We start from the raw sequence: 18283 nt of genomic DNA on the forward strand, positions 1-18283 counted from the left end.
GGCCTTCAAAGCCTAAAACGTGACTTTCTGGCCCCTTACAAGAAAAGTTTGCTGATCCTTGGTCTAGAGAGAGGCACATTTTAAGAGTTTTGTTACTATTTTGTTTCTGAATTTCTCCTTGTACTTAGAGCAGTTTTTAATTTTTTTTTTTTTTTACTGTTTATTCAGTTTTGAGAGAGAGAAACAGAGCATGAGCGGGGTAGGGACAGAGAGAGAGGGAGACACAGAATCTGAAGCAGGCTCCAGGCTGTGCTGACAGCTCAGAGCCTGACGTGGGGCTCAAACTCACAAACCATGAGATCATGACCTGAGCTGAAGTTGGATGCTTAACCCACTGAGCCACCCAGGCACCCCAAAGAGCTTCTTGTTTTCTTTTCTTTTTCTTTTTTTTTTTTTAATTTTTTCAAGTTTTATTTATTTTTGAGAGAGAGAGCATGAATTGGGGAGAGGCAGAGAGAGAGGGAGACACAGAATGGAGCTCAGGCTCCAGGCTCTGAACTGTCAGCACAGAGCCCCATGCGGGGCTTGAATTCAGAGACCGTGAGATCATGACCTGAGCTGAAGTCAGATCCTTAACCGACTGAGCCACCTAGGCGCCCCTTAGAGCAATTTTTAGTATTGGTATTTTGGTTCTGTTATCTGATGCTTAAAGAGTCATCATGGCATTTAATTTTTATCATCTTGAAGTGTCACTATTTTTCTAATTTATGTTTTGCAATTAAAATTGTCTGATATCTATATTATCAACTTGTCATACCTCCCTTGTTTGCATTTAATGTCTCTTTGTTTTCATTCTTTATCCTTTTAGAGTCACCTTTTTATGACTGCATATTTATTTTTAAAATCTAATATGATACAAGGTGAATTTATTCCACTTGCATATATTGTTAAAATTACTGTTCTTAATCTTAATTCCAACATTTTATTTTCTATTTTTTTTGCTTTGTACTAATCCATGGAATACATATGTATATGTGTGTCTGTATATGAGAGAGAGAAATGAAAGGGAAGGAGGAGGGTAGGGGAGAGGAGGGAGTGGAGAGGGAGAGAGATAGGATCACCTCCAGGTAGTTTAAGCAAAAGAGGATTTTCTACCAGGTACTTCAATGATTTGTGAATTTTGTTGGAAAGGCTGGAAGAGCAGGCTCTGGGCACAATTGCTTTCTATTAGGATTGCTCTGCTCAGCCATGATTGTGGTGGAGAAACCTGAGGGAATGTCTAAGGAAACTATTGAAACAGAAAGATGTGACCATGGCACTCAATTTGTCACAATCAGGAAAACTGCCATTCCCCTTGTGGCTGTTGCTTTTTCCTGGGCCACACTGGTTCCATTGTGAACTCTGTCAGAAAATGAATGCTCTCTACTCCATTTCTCTCTCTCACTTCCGTGTTCAAATCTCAGTGAATGGATATGTCTGGTGGATGCTAACACATATCTGGAACCCTAGCACATGGGAGTCTGGGAAATGTAGAGTTCAGCTCCCTGTTCTCTGTGATATAGAGAGGCATTAAAAACTATGTAAATGTGGAGCAAGCCAATCCACCCTATTCATCACCTAGTATTCTTTGCCACTTTAAATAATATGTATAGTTTTGAATAATATAGATGAGTCTAAATAATACATACACATTTCTATTTCTTGATTTATCCATATTATTTGGAATCTATTGCCTTTCAAATGTGAAATATTAAATATCAAACTCTATGTCTCTGAAAAATGGAAGATGAGACAATAAGCTAATTTCTACTCCCATGTTTCCCCCATCTTTGTCATGCTTTATATTAATCATATTATTGTTTTGAAGTGGTCAAAGTTTAAAGCATTTACATTCTGTCCTGGAACTGTAGTTCACCCAGTGATTGGAGTTAGTGCTACAGGTTTATAGATTTAATTATACTGACAAACTTCATACAATGGCTTTTCCCTTCTGACTAACTTAACTTGGTATATCTCATGCTTGACTAGACTTCATTAATGAGTTTGTCTACTTTGTAGCATATTAGTAAAAATTTGAAATAATATATGTAGAATGGTGCCTAATAGGTGCTCAATGCAAGGCTATTCCTATTGTCATTTTTTATTAACAAAGAGAAATGAATCAAAGGACCAAACTGAGAATATAAAGAAGATAATGGTAGAATACGATTCATGGCATGTAGTAAATAATGAATAAATTTTGAGTCGCATTTACTTCTGAGCATCAAGAATGCTAGATCTGAATCTTTCCTGTGACCCTCAACCATATTATGATATATACTAAACTAGAGAACTTGTCCAAGGCCACAGAGTCATTGATTTTCTGAAATATGACCCAAGAAATATTAAAGAGTCATCTGTGACTTTAGGCAAGTTATCTAGTTTAATGGGCCTCAGTTCAGCCATCTATAAATTGAAACAGCAGCGTTCATAATCCCTTCAGCCTCTTACTTCTCTGTATTGTATTTTTGTGACCCTTGGTGGATTACCTGTAACTATTTTTAGAATCTAAGTTTGCCTCTTCCAGGTGCTCTGATGCTCCTTGACATATTTTCTGTGCTGTCAGTTGATGTATGTAACAGGGAATGCCAACTAATTCTAATACTAATCTAAGAAAGCTATCATTAAAACAAAACTTCATGTCATATTTCTCAAAATCAGGGAGTGGAGATCTTTTGCTTATCTCTTGTCGCAGGTCTTTTGTAATATGTAAATTAAAAATACTATTTTATTTGTATTCAAGTCCCAAGTAGTAGTTTTGGAAAATCTGGAGCCATTTTGGATATTTACTTTTTTAAACATCATGGGAATATATATATATATATATATATATATATATATATATATATATATGTTTTTCCTCATGGCTTCCAACAGACTTAAAGGCTCATTAAAATGAGGAATATTGTTGAAATGAAAACAAAACAATAAATAAAGAAAAACCTCATGACCTAATAAATGATTGTGGTTATTATAATGATCCTGCAGTGGCCACAGTCTTCTAAAGCTGTGGTCTGGAACATTCTATTGCAAACTCATAACTGGATATCATGATATTGGTTTTCTGAAACACGATCTAAGAAAATTTAAAACACTTAAGAACTAACACAACAATGATTTTTCAAAACACTCGTATCACTGAAATTGGAGATGATAGGTAACATACCAGTAAAAGCAAAATATTAACATTTGGCAAGAAGACATTTTTTGAGTCTGCAACATGGTATGGGAATTTGATTAAGAGGTAACTTCACAGTGGCCAATCATAACCAAGGTTATTACAGAAAAGTTAAACTGTGTCTGCATATTCTCACTAAGTCTATGTTTAGTGTCTGGAATTCGTGTTAGTTCAAGCGACTATAAATAAAAAACTAGCTGCCACCCAGGCAGCTCTGACTTTGGAATCCCACAAAAGAAAGTGCTAACAAGAACCGATTTGCAAAATTTAAAAATGAATCCTGTATTTTTTTTGCAGCACGGTAGATTTTGTGAATTGTTTTAGCACAAAGATAGCATCATAAACAATCATAGCAACCAGCTCAGAAAGGCCAGATCCCTGGACAACAGTTAAACCTCAGACAATGTTAGGTTCCTCCTCCTCCTCCCCTCTCCTCCTTCTTCCTCTTCCTCCTTTTCTCTTCCTCCTCCTCCTCTTCCCCTCCTCCTCCTCCTTCTCCTCTTCCTCCTCCTCCGCCTCCTCCCTCTTCTAACTAGCGTCTGTATGATACTGACTTTGGGAGGAAAACTCTATAAATTATTTGTGTGTATGTTGGTTATTACACAGGCTCGTCCACCTATCAGCTATGTGACTTTGGGAAAGTCATTTCAACTCCTTGAACTATCTACTGTGGTTATTTTGAGATTTATAGGAAAAAAATTCATGGGAAATAATAAAAATCTGTATGGATATAATATTGCATAATTGCATTTTGAAAAGAGTGGCATCACAAATTAAACACATATCAATTAGTTAGAAAAAAAGTTTTTTTAACTAAAAAGCAATATTTAAATCCAATGCAATACCTTGATACAGGAGCATTAACAATTCTCATCACTGTTTTCATAACTAAAGTTAACTTTTAATTATCCACAATGGATCACCTACATAGTAATTTATCAGCAATGAGATTTCATCCCCCCAACAGAAATATTGCACTGGGATATACTTTGATTACCTATCAGTGGGATTTTAATTAAAATACAATGTGAAATGCTGAAGGTATCTGCAAGGTAGATCTGTTTTAGGTTTTCTCTATGTATTCTACCAAACCCGGAAAAGGATATTTAAGACATATTTCAGTTTTACCCAATCTCAACATCCTACAGACCATGAGAAAAGCATCAGTTGGAAAATTATTTGATAGTCATGTGTTGAATATCTACTGTTTGCAAGACATTGTGCTGTGGACTTTGAATAGTGGTTCTCAACTTTGATGAGCATGAGAATCACCTGGATCACTTACTAACCTATATGTAGCTGGGCCCCAGTCTGAGTTTCTAATTCAGTTGATCTGGAACAAGCATCAAAAATCTACCTTCTTATCCAGTTCCCAGGTGATGTTGAGGTAGCAGATCTGCAAACCACAAGTTGAGAACAAATACTTAGATAAAGAGACATGGGATAAAAGAATTCAGACCTGAATTCTTGTATGTATGTATTTCTTTATTCATTTATTCATTCATCCATTCATTCCAGTATAATTAGCATAGAGGGTTATGTTAGTTTCAGGTGTAAAATATGTGATACAGTGATTCAACAATTCTATACATTACTCAGTGCTCATCACTATTAAGTGTACTCTTAGTCCTGGTAGCCAATGCCTCCACCCACCTTCCTTCTGCTAACCACCAATCTCTTCTCTATATTTAAGAGTCTGTTTTTTTGTTTGTCTCTTTTTTCTTTTTCATTTATATTATTCCTTAAATTCTATATATGACTGAAATCATACAGTATTTGTCTTTCTCTCACTTATTTCACATAACATTATACTCTCTACATCCATCCATGTTGCTGCAGATGGCAAGATTTCATTTTTTTATGGCCGAGTAATATTGTATATATAAACTTACCTCTTCATTATCAATTCATCTGTCAGTGGACACTTGGGCTGGTTCCATAATTTGGCTATTGTAAATAATGCTGCAGTAAACGTAGGGATGCATATATATTTTTGAGTTAATGTTTTTGTATTCTTTGGGTAAATACTTAGTAGTGGAATGATTGGATAATATATGGTAATTCTATTTTAAAATTTTTGAAGAACCTCAAAACCTCACTGTGTTTTCCACCAGTTTGCATTCCCACCAAAAGTGTAAAAGGTTTCCTTTTGTTGCACATCTTTGCCAACATTTGTTGTTTCTTGCATTTTTTATTTTAGCCATTCTGACAGGTGTAAGGTGATATCTCCTGATTTTTCATTTGAATTTCCCTGCTTATGAGTGATGTTGATCATCTTTTCATGTCTGTTGGCCATCTGCATGTCTTTTCTGGAGAAAATTTCCTGGAGAAATGCCTGGAAATGCCTACATTTCCTGGAGAATTGTCTGTTCTGTGTTCTGCCCATTTTAAAATTGGATTATTGGGGGGGAGGGTTGGTATTGAGTTGCATATGTTCTTTATATATTTTGTATACTAATCCCTTATCACATATGTCACTTGCAAATATCTTCCCCCATTCTATAAGGTTGCCTTTTAGTTTTGTTGATGGTTTCCTCTGATGTGTAGAAGCTTTTTATTTTGATGTAGTTCCAATAGTTTATTTTTGCTTTTGTTTCCCTTGCCTCAGGAGACGTATCTGGAAAATGTTGCCATGGCCAATGTCAGAGCAGTTATTGCCTGTGCACTCTTCTGGGGGTTTCTGGTTTCAAGTCCCATATTTAGATCTTTAATCCATTTGAGTTTCTTTTTGTGTATAGTAAGAAAGTGGTCCAGTTTCATTCTTTGTCATGTAACTGTTCAGTTTTCCCAGCATCATTTGCTAAAGAGACTGTCTTTTTTCCCATTGCATATTCTTTCCTCCTTTGTCAAAGACTCATTGACCATATAATCGTGGGTTTATTTTTGGACTCTTTATTCAGTTCCATTGATCTATATGTCTGTTTTTGTGCCTGTACCATTACTGTTTTGATTACTACACCTTTGGTGTATAACTTGAAATCTGGGATTGTGCTACCTCCGGCTTTGTTCTTGCTTCTCAAGATTGCTTTGGCTATTTGGAGTCTTGTGGTTCCATACAAATTTTAGGAATTTTTGTTTTAGTTCTGTGAAAATACTGTTGCTATTTTGGTAAGAATTGCATTGTATCTGTAGATTGCTTTGGGTAGTATGGACATTGTAACAATATCTGTTCTTCCAATCCATGAGCATGGAATATCTTTGTATTTGTGTCATCTTCAATCTCCTTCATCAGTATTTTATAATTTTCACAGTATAGGTTTTTCACCTCCTTGGTTAAGTTCATTTCTAGGTATTTTATTATTTTTGGTGTAAGTATAAATGGGATTATTTTCTTAATTTCTCTTTCTGCTACTTCATTATTAGTGCGTAGAAATGCGACAGATTACCGTATATTGATTTTGTATGCTGCAAACTCACTGAATTTATTTATCAAGTCCAGTAGTTTTTTGGTGGGGTCTTTAGGGTTTTCTATATATAGTATCGTGACTTCTGCAAACAGTGGAAGTTTTACCTCTTTCTTACCAATTTTAATGCTTTTTCTTGTCTGATTGCTGTGGCTAGGACTTCCAGAATTATGTTGAATAAAAGTAGTGAGAGTGGACATCCTTGTCTTGTTTCTGATGTTAGGGGGTAAGCTCAGTTTTTCACCTTTGAGTATGATGTTAGCTGTGGGTTTTTCATATATGGCCTTCATTAAAAGTTGAGGCATGTTCCCTCTAAACCTATTTTGTTGAGGGTTTTTTATCATGAATGGATGTTGTACTTTGTCAAATGCTTTTTCTGCATTTATTGAAATTGTTATGCCCACTCTGCATCGCACCCCGAGCCTTCACCATGGCCGCCTATAAGCTGGTGCTGATCAGGCACGGCGAGAGCGCTTGGAACCTGGAGAACCGCTTCAGGGCTGCTATGACGCCGACTTGAGCCCCGCCGGGCACGAGGAGGCGAAGCGCGGCGGGCAGGCGCTACGAGATGCTGGCTATGAGTTTGACATCTGCTTCACCTCCGTGCAGAAGAGAGCAATTCGGACTCTCTGGACAGTGCTGGATGCCATTGACCAAATGTGGCTGCCTGTAGTGAGGACTTGGCGCCTCAATGAGCGGCATTATGGGGGTCTGACTGGCCTTAATAAAGCAGAAACTGCTGCCAAGCATGGTGAGGCCCAAGTAAAGATCTGGAGGCGCTCCTATGATGTCCCGCCACCTCCGATGGAACCCGACCATCCCTTCTACAGCAACGTCAGTAAGGATCGCAGGTATGCAGACCTCACTGAAGATCAGCTACCCTCCTGTGAGAGTCTGAAGGACACAATTGTCAGAGCTCTGCCCTTTTGGAATGAAGAAATAGTTCCCCAGATCAAGGAGGGGAAATGGGTCCTGATTGCAGACCACGGCAACAGCCTTTGGGGCATTGTCAAGCATCTGGAGGGTCTTTCTGAAGAGGCTATCATGGAGCTGAACCTGCCAACAGGTATTCCCATGGTCTGTGAATTGGACAAGAACTTGAAGCCCATCAAGCCCATGCAGTTCCTGGGGGATGAAGAGACCGTGCGTAAAGCCATGGAAGCTGTGGCTGCCCAGGGCAAGGCCAAAAAGTGAAGGCGAGCAGGCAGACTACTTTTCCAAGGACACCCTCCCTACCCATCCCGTTCCTCCACATTTCTTCCCTGCACATGTCACACTGACCACATCTGTAGGCATCTTAAGTTTTAGCTGCAGATGGGGACCAGTGGCTCCTAATTTTGTTTAGCCATTTGTCTCTTGCACCCACTCTCTTCATATAGTCTAGTCAGAATGGCACTTCTGACTAGACTATATGAGTCTTCAGTCCCAAGCTGAGGGAAGACTTTTACCCAAAAGTAGAGAGTAACTCTGGTGTTTTTGCTACTGTTTATTGAGTTGGGGATAGGAAGGAACCATGCTAAGATGTGACCAATGAGAAGTAAGAGAGCCTATCTGTGTTCCCAGGAGCCAGTCCTGTACTATTCTGTAGTCAGGTGACTGTCTGGGGGGGCTCCAGTCATTCCAGTGAAAAAATCATTTCCCCTCTGACCCCAAAAGAGTTGGCTCCAGAAGACTGGGATCAATTTAAATGTTTTGCATTGCATCTACTTTTACAAAAAGAAAAAAAAGTATATATATATATATATAGTATATATATATATATAGTATATATATATATACTATATATATATATATATACTTTTTATATATATATATATATATATATATACACACACACACACACACACACACACACACACACACACACATATACAAAATAATACAAACCAAAAACCCTTCTGGGGTTTCTAGTTGCGGTTGAAATATTCCCACATGCAGTCATCCCAAAATAAGCCATTCCTCACACCAATGTGGGAGAAGCCCCTTGACTTCTGAGTCCTAGGAGTTTATCCTGCTGTGTGTTTTAGAATCCCTCCCCTGCCTTAATGTTTTATGGCAGTGAAATGCCTCTTGATCACGTCCAAGCGTGTCTTTTACTGTATATGTTTCTGATCATGTTCCAGTTGCTTGGTCCTGCCACCTGGGCCCAGTACTCATTTTGAACGTAACTATACTAAATCTTTTTTCCAGATCAGTATAATAAAAGAGTGATGTGCAAAAAAAAAAAAAAAAAAAAAAAAAAAAAGAAAGAAAAAGAAAAAAGAAAAAAGAAATTGTTATATATTTTTTATCCTTTTCTCTTGTTGATGCAATGTGTCATGTTGATTGAGTTGTGACTATTGAACCAAACTTGCATCCCAAGAATAAAACCTACTTGATTGTGGTGAATGATTTTTTTCAGTGTGTTGATAAATTCGGTTTGCTAATATTTTGCTGAGTATTTTCACATCTTTGTTCATGAGAGATGTTGGGCTGTAGTTCACTCTCTCTCTCTCTCTCTCTCTCTGTCTCTCTCTCTCTCTCTCTCTTTGTTTTGGTAGTGTCTTTATCTGGTTTTGGTATCAGGGTGATGCTGGACTCACAGAATGAATTTGGAAGCTTTCCTTCCTCTTCTATTTTTTTGAGTAATTTGAGGAGTATAGACATTAACTGTTCTTTAAATGTATGATAGAATTTACTTGTAAAGCCATTGGGTCTTGGATTTTTGTTTGTTGGAAGTTTTTTGGTTACTGATTTAATTTCATTGCTGATAACTGGTTTGTTCATATTTTCAATTTCTTCCTGATTCAGTTTTGGGAGGTTATATGCTTCTAGGAATTTATCCATTTCTTCTAGGTTGTCTATTTGGTAGCATATAGTTTTTCATAATATCTTCTAATAATCCTTTGTATTTCTGTATTGTCAGTTTTTTTCTCCTCTTTCTGATTTTGTTTATTTGAATCCTCTCTCTTTTTGATGATTCTGACTAAAGATTTATCAATTTAGTTGATTTTTTCAAAGAACCAGCTCTTGATTTCATTGATCTGTTCTACTGGTCTTTTTTGGTTTCTATATAGTTTATTTCTGCTTAAATATTTATTATTTCCTTCCTTCTGCTGGTTTGGGGATTTTTTTGTCCTTCTTTTTCTAGTTCCTTGATGTTAATGTTTAGTTGTTTATTTGATATTTTTCTTGTCTCTTGAGGTAGGCCTGTATGCTGTAAACTTTCTTCTTAGAACCACTTTTGCTACAGCCCAAAGATTTTGGGCCACTGTGTTATCATTTTCATTTGTCTCCATGTATTTTTTATTTGGATTTTTAATTATGACTTGGATTCTTAATTATGCTTTGGTAACAGATAACAATATGTCTGAGGTAAGCCATATAACCTCCACAAGATTCTGTTGGCTCATCAGGGTTTGGAAATGCCATTTCTGCTCCAGGTGGACCAGATTGTCCTGAGAGACTTATCTCCTTGGCTGATACAGGTAGACATAGACAAACTTCACTGACTCATCTCAGGCTAACCCCCTGCCTCTGTGTGAGATAATTCTGTGTGAGATTTGTTCTGTCTGTGCCTTCAGGCAGGAATCAGCATGCTATGACACACTCAGATGCTGGCTCTTAAATGACTGCATTTCTTTCCTCTGTTCTTATCCCTTATGTGGTAATTTCTTAGAGTGACATCATTTCTCATCTTTCTAACTTCTTGAGGGCATTCCTCTTTTTACCCTAATATACTTCTGAGAATTTTTTTCTTTTTTATAAGCATGTTACTTTTTTTTATAAGAAAAGACTAACTCCTGTCCTTTTTGTATTGCATTGAGACAATAAAATGAGATAAGCTCTGTATAAAGGCTTATTAGCTACTATATAAGAAATAATAGATTCAAGAAAGGTATTTATAAGTTATTTATGTGGTAGAACAAAAATCAAATGAGTTTGGCTTATGTCAAAGAGCTAAATCTGGAACAACAATGGCAGCAACAACAAAAAGAACCAGGTAGGTTCAGGGGTTGTGGCTAAGTGGGGCACTGAAGGTTAATATGAGCTTCATGCCCTTTTGGGTGGACATGTCTTATAGCCCTTGGAGAATACAATATTGAAAAGACTGGTTTTATACAGATGTACCTGCACCTCTTGGTAATCCAACAACCAACAGTATTATTTCAATAAATCTGTTTTTGTTTTCAATACTTCTTATTAATAATAAATAAGACTGTGACGATTACATTCTATGTGTCACAATGTGAGTTCCTCTGTTTACATTTTCAGTGGTGTTAAAAATTCAACTGTGCACATGTGTGATTACTGGCTAATAAGCTAGTGCTGGCTTCTCACCCTTCTCTCATTCTCTCTCACATCCCAATTCCCCTATTGCCAACTGAAATTTCTGCAGGAAGGGTACTCTTAACCTGACTCAAAGAAATATGATGGAGACAAATTAAAAATGATCTTAGAGCAACGAAAAGATTGAGAAGCAAAACAAGAATCTTTCCATCATGAGATAACCACTCATGGAGGGGAAGACATTCTCCTCTCATGGTTGTAGTTTCATATGATTGGATTAGGATAGTGGAACTTTGAGGAAACTACATGAAAGAGAAAAATCCTGGTGATTTTTGAAGTATGGAAGAGACAGTTGGGTCACATCTCTCTGTTTTCACTCATCCTATGAGGTGCTAAGAACTGGGGCTGGCTGTGCCTTATGGTTGAGAAACATTTTTACTCCTACAGGACTAAGGGACCAGGATGACCCAAGAGAAATTTTAAACTAACATTTAAGAGAAAGGAGAATGGATTTGAGAGTCTAATTAGTTGTATCCAAGTCTTATCTAGCCTTATTCAGCAAGGAAGAAAATCTAAAGGGGAATCAGGGGAAAATATTCCTGCACCTTCCTGCAGTGGCCCCTCTGGTGTATCTTTCAGGAATTTAAGTTCATAGATGAAATTATATAATTCCTGGACTTGTTTCAAAGCAATCCAGTGGAGGGTAGGAGGGTATGTGTGCATGAATATTCATGAATCAAGTTTTGCCATGTATTGTTTATTGTGGAAACTGGGGAAAAGGTTCATTTTACTATTCTATTCTCAAATTCTATGTTCAAATATGCCTAAAATGAAAAAAAAGAGAAATTACTAACTGATTTGATGACTTATAGATACAACGTAAGAAAAGAAAACCTAATAGTTAATATGAAATAAATTTTATCCAACTATATTTCAAAATAGTCTTCTTTAGGAAATTTTCAAAATATTATCTAAACTAAGTATCGATTCATATTGTAACATTGTCATTTTGTGATTGCAACAACAGCTTCTATTACAGGAATAACTCGAAGTTTGTATTTGATACTAACTTCTCAGCCACTATACCATTATTTTATGTCATTAAGATCCTGAAGTTATAAGTATAGGCTATCAGATGTGAAAATCAAATCTAAAAATGGGCTTGTCATTTAGATGTTTCTAAACATTCCATTATTTGACAAAATATGTATAAATCTATATTTCTAGAGAATTTTTAAAATCCATGCACTGTTTGAAAATATGAAGAAACAACTAAGAAGATTTCCAGTGTAAATGACTAGACTGCTTGTTGCATTTGCAAAGACAAGTGAAGAACTGACAATTAAACATATAATTTGAGAAATTGAGCTTTTCATATAAATTACCTAGATTGAATCTTTATGTTAACTGAATTCTCTGGATAAAACTAGCTCTCCACTTTCTTTTACCTTTGTAAATACTGTCTCCCTTAATTTTGTGTGATAGAGATAAAGTGAGCCTTTTCTAGCACTAAGCTTCAGCTTAAAATAAGCACTAATTTCAAGTAAAAGTGTGGAGTAATTTGGGAACATTTCTTCTGCTGCTTGAAATGTGTGCAGACTGATTACATAATTATAAAAGCAGTCAGGTGGCTTAATTGGATGCAAGAGTGCTCACTGGGGCAAAACTAGGCGTCTGTACATCTCTATAATGCATTTCTACATTTTCTACAATATCCACGCATCCTCTTTAAGTGAATTCTTCATGATTCTTTTGCAGAGCTTATTAGTCCCCAAACTTTCCCTGCACATTAGTATTTTCTGGACCAAACATACCTACCACACCCTTACCGGTCACTAAAATTCAGGAAACATGGAACCCAGAGAAGCTGATCCCTGCTTATGTATCTGACCTCATTCTGTTCAATTTGAAACTAAAAACTTCTTCTACCTTAGGGTATTTGCATTGGGAATTCTCAGTCACACTTTGACTCCTAATTACTAGGTCTAAGCCTGGTACTGCCCTCTCAGAGAGGTCTTTTTGGACCATTTAATCTGTCTGTTCAGTCTAATCTAAATCCAGCCCTTTTCACCCAGTCCTTCCCCCAATGAATCACCCAGTGTCATTTTCTTCAGTGTGTTTATCACTAGTGAAAATTGTCTTGTTTGATTATTTCTGTTTATTTTCTATCTCCCTTTACCAAAATGTAAGCTCGATTAGAACAGGGACATCATTTTTTTTTTTTTTTTTTTACCATGGTCCGTAGAACATTGCCTGACACATGGTTGGTGTTCAAAAAGATTTGTTGAATAAATGAATGAATGGATGAATGAATGAATGAAGTTCATGTAGGACTTCCTTGCTCATATTTACAAGGCATTGGTCATCAATAAAAAATGGCCACACTTTCACTGGGATGAGTTACTAAATAAGACTGTAGATTAAATCAGTCATTGAAACAAGGGCAAAGCTATGTAATTTATCACATAAATTTGAACTGTTTACAATAACAGCAAAAGCTCAAGTGCTTGATAATACACACAGTGCTTAGAGTTTCATCAGACAGTTTTAGAATCTAAATTATCGAGCATGTAGTTCTGCGTTTGCCCTGGAGATCAGCCTAGGAGGCTGCAGTATCAGGGGAGTGTTGAAATTAGAACCTATTACAGTAAATGTGGAAGGATGGTATTCTCAGACTTAACAATGGATTGTATGTGAGGAATGAGAACATGATGACTCCACTGCTCAAAGATGGTGGATTCAAAAGGTGAGGTTACTCTTGGTGATGCAGAAGGTTAGACCCTGCTAGAGGAAACCATAAACTATACGTATGGGATCTACTTTAATTCCTATTACCCTAGGTGAACCAGTTTTAAGAGGTTGTTACCTCTTTATAGGGAACTCTACTGGATACTTCAGAGATCTCTAAGCACTGGAGGTCTGTAATCTGCAGTTTCCTGGACAAAGATGAGGGTGTCTCCTTTAGCCATGCTTACTGATTGCCCCCCGCAGGCACCCTTAGCTGCTCCATACAAATGTCCTTGTTAGTGGGTCTATCCCTGTATTTTTTCTCACAGTGCTATTCCTGTCAGGAATTCTCTGCTTGTCTTGTCCACACACATTCTTCATGTGTTAATTCTTATATTTACTAACTCTTTCATGAATACTTGTTGATGTGGCCACCTGAAGAAAAAAAAAGAAAACTTTCTAATGGTAGAAAGTTTGCTAAATCTGGCAAAAGAGTGAACGAGCTCTCTGGTGTCTCTTATAAAGATGCTAATCCTATTGGATCAGTGCCCTCTCCTTACGACCTCATTTAACCTTAATTATTTCCATGAAGGCTTTATCTTTAAATACCATTACATGGGTCTTCAGCATATGAATATTGGGAGAATACAACATTCACTTCATAACAGACAAGGTGCATTGTTGGTAGTATTGGAACCAACTCACTCATATTTTATTTTGAATTTTTATAATTCTCATAATTAATATTAGTCAGCAATTTACTTTGTTATCTACTATTTATCAGGTTATGTACCAATATTATCCTTGATTCATAAAATGAATTTGAATGTTTTGGTCATTTATGTTATCACTGGTCTCTGTTTGGTCGAATTATCTAGTGAACCCATTTGTCTCTGATATATTTTTCTGATGTAGTTCCTTTACAACTTCATTTTTAATAGATAAAATAGATAATAGATAAAAATTTATCTATTTAAGCCTCCCAGGTTTACTGTGGTTAATTTTTGCAAACTGATTTTTCTCTTAAAGTTATCTATTTATTTATATAGAGATCTGCCTGAATTTCCCAACAGCCAGATTACTGAAGGCTGATCTAGATTTACTCTAATGTAGAAAAATAAAGACTAAATGCTAAGTTTAGAAAAATAAAGATACAGGATTTTGTCCTTATACTTAGGTATCAGGGAACATACGATCTTAATAATACCATTTTTTTTCATTTTTAAAAATTTAATTTTAATTTTAATTCCAGTGTAGTTAACATACAGTGTTATATTAGTTTCAGGGGTACAATATAGTGATTTGATAATTCCATACATCCCCCAGTGCTCATCAAGATAAAAGTATACTCTTAATCCCCAGTAACACTGTTTCTGTTCATTTGCATCTTATTTGTCATTTTTCTTTTTTAAGTAGGAATGTGGCTTTACTATTATCCAACCAGGAGAGTGATGGCAGGCTCCTCAAGGTCAGGAACTTATCTTCTGTTTATACTGCTATGATATAAAATACAGTGCAATACTCACAGTAGGTGTTCAACAAATATATATTATTATGAAAAGAAATATGGACCCTAATAGATGTTTGACATTTCATAATAATCTTCTAACAGCATATTATAATGGAGCCATACTGAGAACAAAAATTGATTTAAGGAAACACATTCTTATATAAAACTTTTAATAGAATAGTAGCTATACAGTTTTGCTATACTCTGAAAATAACTCTAAACAGTATACTTAGACAGTAGCGATTGTCAAGAAGTATGAATAGGAAATGATAATTTGACATTTAAAAGAGTAAAAAGTTTTACACCATTAACCACAGAGAAATATATGAGAATAAAAAAAAAAGTCTGTCAAAGGAAATATTTATGAACTAGTTGGAGTTCAAGGACAAATACATTTAACATCTAAAAGAAGTTGGCTGTTTTTTATACACCCTTGCCGAAGATTGACTTTCACCTATTTTCTCTCAGAAAATGAATGGCAGTTCGGCTGTTTACAGGGTAGGATTCCAGGGATCCATTAAAACTTTCAAAATATCATTAATGGCATAATCATATATTTTTATGGGAGGTAATCATTTCTTCAGGTGGATCTTGTTAGTGAATTTTCACACTCTGTATTAGCATCATTATTGAACAGGATAACAAGGCAGATGCATCACCATTAGAGTATCAAGTGAACACAAGCATAGCAGTTTTATGAGTCACTGATCTGCTGTCAGCAATGAGCAGTCTATCAGTGGGAAAGTGCCCTTGAAATGAACTTTACTTTATCTGTAATGTTTCATTCATTGTAGACTCCTCATTGTGGAAGGTATAAATTGTAGATTCCTTCACTGAAAACGTCATAAATAATTTCACATAGTATCATTTAGGAGAAAAATATTCATTTGAAAATAATGAAGCATTTATTTTAATAGAAAGGAAGAATTTAGTCAGATTCTGCTAATTTAAATTTGATTTGTCTGCTTTCACGGTGTTCTTGACTGCTGTATTTAAATAGTAACCAGACAGTTGAAAATACAATGCCATTACATTTCAAAGTTTCAGACACATTTTAATGTACAAGAAGATGAAATTTGCAAACTGACTTAGATTAACCAAGTTCAATTAAACCAAATGTAACAGATTACATTGAGCAAGCTTTTAAAAAATATTTCATTCAACATATTAGATCTCTTGCACTGAAATTCCCTTGCACTGAATTGCTGTATCCTTTGAGCCAAGAAAAGGAAAGCTTTCTGTATCACAAACAGCTGTAGAATCATAGATGTGTGTATGACAGAGCAAGGACACATGAACACGCATTGTAGTTTAGCCATATACACAAAAATACTTTAATCACCTATATTTCACATAGGCAGCATAAACATGAGAATAATCAACTACCTAGATAATTCACAAATATATTCAATAGATATTTCAAGAGTGTCGTCTATTTGCCTATGGACTGTGGGCAACACTCAAGAAGAAAATTATCATATCTCTCCTTTTGTCTGAAATATTTTATAATTGAAGCAAGATGTTTGGGATTTGTTTTTCTCAGGTTTATTTTTTATATGTACAGTTCTCAACTTTACTTTGCATATGTGGACTCAGCCTGAGGCAAATCATAGTCTGATAGTAGCTACGGATTATTGGACTGTGTCTGTAGTGCCGTGATTTTATTGAGCTGAAATGTTCCATTGGGTCTAGTTATTATATTGAAGGTAAGATCCATACATTACATACATATTATTTAGGTGATGTAGCTTTTGATACTTTGACCTTTACATAATAAATAGTAATTGAGTAGATTAAAATATATACAATTCTTTGCTTATCTTTTTTTTTCAATCAGCTTGTCCGAAATACAAATATATTGGAAACTTTATGAACTGCTCTTCTTAGGGGCCAAATAGTGAAAACATTTAAGGTAAGATAGTGTTGGTATTCTAGCAGTAAAATCTTGGCAATTCGTTATGACTAAAATTGAACTCATTTCTCTTCCCCACTCCCCCCCCCACCAAAAAAAAAAAAAAAACACAGTATCATTTGCTACCTATCTCAATTGTGAATTCACCAATCATCCATTCTCTCAAGCTGGAAATTCTGTTGTCATCCTTGATAGTTCCTCTTTCCGCAAATTTTATTCTCATCAATTTCTGTCAATTCAATCCCTGCAGTATCTTCCAAATCACTCAACTCTATTCTTTCCTCAGTTTTAAAGATATCTTCACCTGCAGGTTTCATGTGCAATTCCTGAGACATCATTTGTCATGCCGTGAAAGAACATTATAATGCAAGGGTAGAAAGATGTTATTAGCATGGAAACAACATTAACTCCATGGAAATTAATTAAAATATATCTCAAAACTGATCATCGCACATCACTGGGTGTTGGCAGAGTAGTTGAGAAACCATATGCACTAAAAATATTCCACACTCTGTTTCCAATTGTTAAAAATTATTTTGACCATGTCAGTCTCTTTCAAACAAACTTTACAAGTTCTGCATTGCTTGACACAGAACTCATTGACAAATCATACAAATTTTACCAACACAATCCTTTGTATATTGTAGGATATCTATCTATCCCCTGTGAGATATATAAATATATATATCATATATATACACATGCACGTGCATATAATACACATATATACATACACATACATATATTGTAAGATATATGTATACACACACACATATACGTACACATTTTATGATATATATATATGTCATAAAGTATTAATGTATTGCAGTTAGTTTTATTGGCAGTGACCTAATAATTATCAGAAGTCAGCATGGAGCTGATTGCTATCCATTTTAGTTAGATCAGCATATCCATAAGAAAAATTGTGTCATATCCATTTTGGCTCCTTTTCTTTTTTAGTTTATTTCAGAGAGAGAGAGAGAGAGAGAGAGAGAGAACAATCAAGGGAGGGGCAGAGAGAGAAGGAGAGAGAGAGAATCCCAAGGAAGCTCTGCTCTGCACTGTCAGCACAGAGCACAAAGTGGGGCTTGAATTCACAAACCACAAGATCATGAAAGAAAGAGCCAAAACCAAGAGTCGGATGTTTAACTGACTGAGCTACCCAGGTGACTCTGGTTTTTTTTTCAACTGCAATAGGGGAGGATGTCTATCCACAAGGTAACTTACGAAACATTTTACTTTCAATCTAAATCTGTTTTGATCTTTATAAATCCTACTCTTACCTGACAACTTTTGTATTTCAC

At 35.8% G+C, this 18283-nt stretch overlaps 1 protein-coding gene and 2 long non-coding RNA genes across 3 annotated transcripts in view; all 3 read left to right on the forward strand.

Moving 5' to 3' along the window:
* The window catches only part of LOC123598783, a 29280-nt gene extending 20973 nt beyond the window's left edge, over nucleotides 1-8307 (forward strand). Inside the window, exons 3-4 of the long non-coding RNA XR_006712782.1 lie at nucleotides 2061-2072; nucleotides 8022-8307. This is a non-coding gene — a long non-coding RNA (uncharacterized LOC123598783). The remainder of the gene's footprint in view (nucleotides 1-2060; nucleotides 2073-8021) is intronic.
* LOC123598795 overlaps nucleotides 1-18283 on the forward strand; it is a 314546-nt gene that overhangs the window by 243103 nt on the left and 53160 nt on the right. The window lies entirely within an intron of this gene.
* LOC123598782 (phosphoglycerate mutase 1-like) lies at nucleotides 6967-7942 on the forward strand. The gene is given in 2 exon segments (XM_045479477.1): nucleotides 6967-7055; nucleotides 7058-7942. Coding segments are annotated over 2 exon segments (762 nt in total). The 5' UTR covers nucleotides 6967-6991; the 3' UTR covers nucleotides 7756-7942.

This window comes from Leopardus geoffroyi, chromosome A1 (assembly GCF_018350155.1).
Source record: "Leopardus geoffroyi isolate Oge1 chromosome A1, O.geoffroyi_Oge1_pat1.0, whole genome shotgun sequence".
NCBI lineage: Eukaryota > Metazoa > Chordata > Mammalia > Carnivora > Felidae > Leopardus > Leopardus geoffroyi.